This window comes from Pan paniscus, chromosome 6, assembly GCF_029289425.2.
Source record: "Pan paniscus chromosome 6, NHGRI_mPanPan1-v2.0_pri, whole genome shotgun sequence".
Classification (NCBI taxonomy): domain Eukaryota; kingdom Metazoa; phylum Chordata; class Mammalia; order Primates; family Hominidae; genus Pan; species Pan paniscus.
In genome coordinates this window covers 161,332,059-161,335,893 of record NC_073255.2, presented here as the reverse complement: position 1 = coordinate 161,335,893, position 3,835 = coordinate 161,332,059, and the positions used below count along the sequence as shown (strand labels likewise).

The window sequence follows — 3,835 nt, the reverse complement described above, 5'->3', positions numbered from 1 at the left end:
AAATGCCATCCTTTGGTTCTGCTGTTCAACTCACTGGAATGGATCTGTCACTGGTCGGACCCAGTAGAGGGTATGTAGAGAGGCTTGAGTTGACAGGGACGAAGAGAGTGTTGGGCCATGGTGGGCATGGCCAGGTCTAGGAGACTTACTGAGAGGTTCTACTGGCTATGAAAATGACATAGATAATAAGTGGACAAAATACTTTGCCTAACTTTGGTTTTCTCCCTGTACCTAGCATGATGCATGTATACGTTCTTCTTGGGTAACGAATCTGTCAATTGACGTACCATCTCCTACCACACTGGTGTCAGGGTTTTAAGAGCTTCCTTCTACTATATCCAAGTTAGTTTTAATGATATTAAAATCTCTGCCATCCAGGGAGGGGAACTGGGGGAGAGGCAGATGTGTAGAACTGCTGTGGTGTTCTTTGCAGATCCTGGGAACAGGATTTCTTTCTTTTTTTTTTTTAATTTAAATTTTTTATTTCATTTAATTTGATGACCTATTATTTGAGTAGATAATTCCAAATTTTACAATAATATGTAGTTCATTATCCAACTTGGATTTTACCTATTAAAGTGAGCATTAGTAAAAAAGATATAATCTATATGTGAAAACATTTATTGGTTCAAACATGTAATATTATACTCTTATTAAAGAAGAACAACATTTAAGTTAATATACCACACTCCATTGGTCTCAAATAACTTAAAAAATTTAAAAATTAAAAAAAAATACCACTCAAATTGAGAAAAGGAAGTCTATTTAAAAGGTGCTTATCTATACAATGTTATTTATCTGCTGAATACCCTTAAACAAATCATTTTTCCAGCAGTCCATTATCAGCTCCGTTTGCTCATCTGGAAAATGCAGTCATGGTGGGATAGCTTCCTTGTAGAATAATATAAGCATTAAATTAGTTATTGTATGTAATGCATGTAGAACAATGCCAAGCATTTTTCAGTGCTTTTAAAACTGTTAGTCCTTCTCATTTCCCATAAAATATTTTCTTGGTAATAGTCTCTTTCCAGGTGATATGTACAAAAGTAATACAAACAGCACTCAGTGGAAGGTCTTTGTAGATACTTCTCACAATCAATCTGGACTAAAGTCCCATGCCTAAGTTCTTACTGAGGAAGGGGACAAAGCCAGCCCAGATCTTCAGTAGAAGCAGACGGTGTGAAGAAAGCTTTTTCCTGCCTTCTCCTCCATTTGCAACAGCAGCTCCTCCAGACTGTCTTCCATGTCGTCGGACTGCTGCAGGCACTGGCAAATCTCACAGATGAGGAATGCTCCCAGGGTGGCACCTTCCAGGGTATCTTCGATGTCCATGTTGATCACGTGCACAGGCTGAAAGGTCTGCTGTTCTCTGGAACACAGATCTTCCACCACTGTGTCATAGACACGCTCCTCACAGGTGAAGATGACATCAAAGAATTCAGTGCATTCCTGAAATCTTTCTGGGCCAGGCTTGATTCTCTCATTTCTTCCCAAGATGTGTAAGATTCCATTGTGGGTGTAGCATTCTCTGTCTTTCCTGAGGAGGTCATTGTACATCTCCTTATATGTTGTTGCAAAATCGTAAACTACAGGATGATTGCGTCTTCGTCCTGGTAGCCTCACATGAGATTCAGTTCCAAAAGACCGGACACTTAGCCCTTTTCTCCTGAGGATGCTGTGGGCCTCCATGCTCCTGTTGATGTTGCTCACACACACCACAGCCACCCTGAGTGGGGAGGAGAGCATGATGGTGACCACTGGGAACCAGAGAGACACAGGCACCTCAGCTGCTGCAGGGACTCTGAGCCAAGGAGACGACCACCTATACCCAGGTCTTCCAAATGAGCTAATGTGGAGGCACAGGAGGCAGGTTTATATTGAGTCACCTTAATTAGTGGGTGGAGACTTCCTGACTTCTGGATTGATTAGGTTGTGATAATGGATTCCTAACTCCTGACAAGAACAATCAAGATGATTAAATTACCTAAAGCGGTAACTGTCAACAAAGGTGGCACCACCCAGTCGGGATTCATTTAAAATCTGGAGTTTGCTCTGGTGGTTCTCCCAGTGAATGGGGGCTGCTATTGAGAATGGCCAAGACAATTAAGCTACCTGCAAGCATGTCATAGGACACTCCAGTGACCTTCAGACACGAAAGCGGATGATAAACAAGCTGACAATTTCCAAGGCTGTACCCTATTTAATTATAAACTACAAGTATTGTTGCTTGTTTTAATTTTCATAATGTTTGAGAAATGCAATTGCATAAATCACAGGACCATTGTATATAGTTTTGTCCAGAAATTCACAAAATTTTTCACCAATACAAAAAAAATCCCATTCTGAACAACATATCTGCTTACGGTATTTTAAGAGTTATTCAACACAGCATTTTCTGCATTTGATATTACTGAAATCATAATGATTCTTCAGGGAATGCAGGAATTGATGCAATCCTCTGCCTCCAAGTACAGCTGTGTTTGAGCTTTTCTATACTTAAATGCAATGTTTAGAATTTTTTAGTAGTTGTGTAATTTATTAAGAAAATAAAAGAGATTTTAAAATTATGAATGGGGTTTCAAAAAATAAGATAATCATGTCACTTTATAATCAACCACTTTTGGATTGATTAGATTATGATAATGGACTGCTAGCTAATTACAAGAACAATCAAAATGATTAAATTCCTAATCCAGTAACTCTCCACAAAGGTGGCCCCACCCAGTCAGGATTGATTTATAGGTGAGCTCTGTTGGCTGTCACTCACTGATTTACCAAATATTGGGTAAAGAATCTTTTTTTTTTTTTTTTTTTGAGGAGTCTTGCTCTGTCACCTAGGCTGGAGTACAGTGGCACAATATCGACTCACTGCAACTTCTACCTCCCAGGTTCAAGGGATTCTCCTGCCTCAGCCTCTCAAGTAGCTGAAGACTACAGGCATGTGGCACCACACCCGGTTAATGTTTGTATTTTTAGTAGAGATGGGGTTTCACCATGTTGGTCAGGCTGGTCTTGAACTTCTGACCTCAAGTGATCTGCCCGCCTCAGCCTCCCAAAGTGCTGAGATTACTGGTATGAGCCACCTCACCTGGCCCAATTTTACTTGTTTTTATTAATCTTTCTTAAATGTACATATAGCTCACATGTATTTCAATATAAATCAGATCAGGGACATCACTTTTGTCCTTGGTGCAGGGACAAAATCTATCTATAAAGCAACATGTTGTATTTTTCTATGTCCCTCTTAAGGTGATGTTTTTTAAAATTTTATTAATATTATACTTTAAGTTTTAGGGTACATGTGCACAACGTGCAGGTTTCTTACATGTGTATACATGTGCCATGTTGGTGTGCTGCACCCATTAATTCGTCATTTAACATTAGGTATCTCTCCTAATGCTATCCCTCCCCCCTCACCCACCCCACAACAGTCCCTGGTGTGTGATGTTCCCCTTCCTGTGTCCATGTGTTCTCATTGTTCAATTCCCACCTATGAGTGAGAACATGCAGTGTTTGGTATTTTGTCCTCGCAATAGTTTGCTGAGAATGATGGTTTCCAGCTTCATCCGTGTCCCTACAAAGGACATGAACTCATCACTTTTTATGGCTGCATAATATTCCATGGTGTATATATGCCACATTTTCTTAATCCAGTCTATCATTGTTGGACATTTGGCTTGGTTCCAAGTCTTTGCTATTGTGAATAGTGCCACAATAAACATATGCGTGCATGTGTCTTTATAGCAGCATGATTTATAATCCTTTGGGTATATACCCAGTAATGGAATGGCTGGGTCAAATGGTATTTCTAGTTCTAGATCCCTGAGGAATCGCC

General features: G+C 39.9%; 1 protein-coding gene across 1 annotated transcript; it reads right to left on the bottom strand.

Moving 5' to 3' along the window:
- Positions 1 to 469: 469 nt before the first annotated feature.
- SSU72L6 (SSU72 like 6) lies at positions 470 to 1,800 on the bottom strand. Its single transcript, XM_034964907.3, has one exon. It carries the CDS (start codon positions 1,744 to 1,746, stop codon positions 1,162 to 1,164), a length of 585 nt encoding a protein of 194 aa, XP_034820798.1. The 5' UTR covers positions 1,747 to 1,800; the 3' UTR covers positions 470 to 1,161.
- Between the last annotated feature and the right edge of the window lie 2,035 nt (positions 1,801 to 3,835).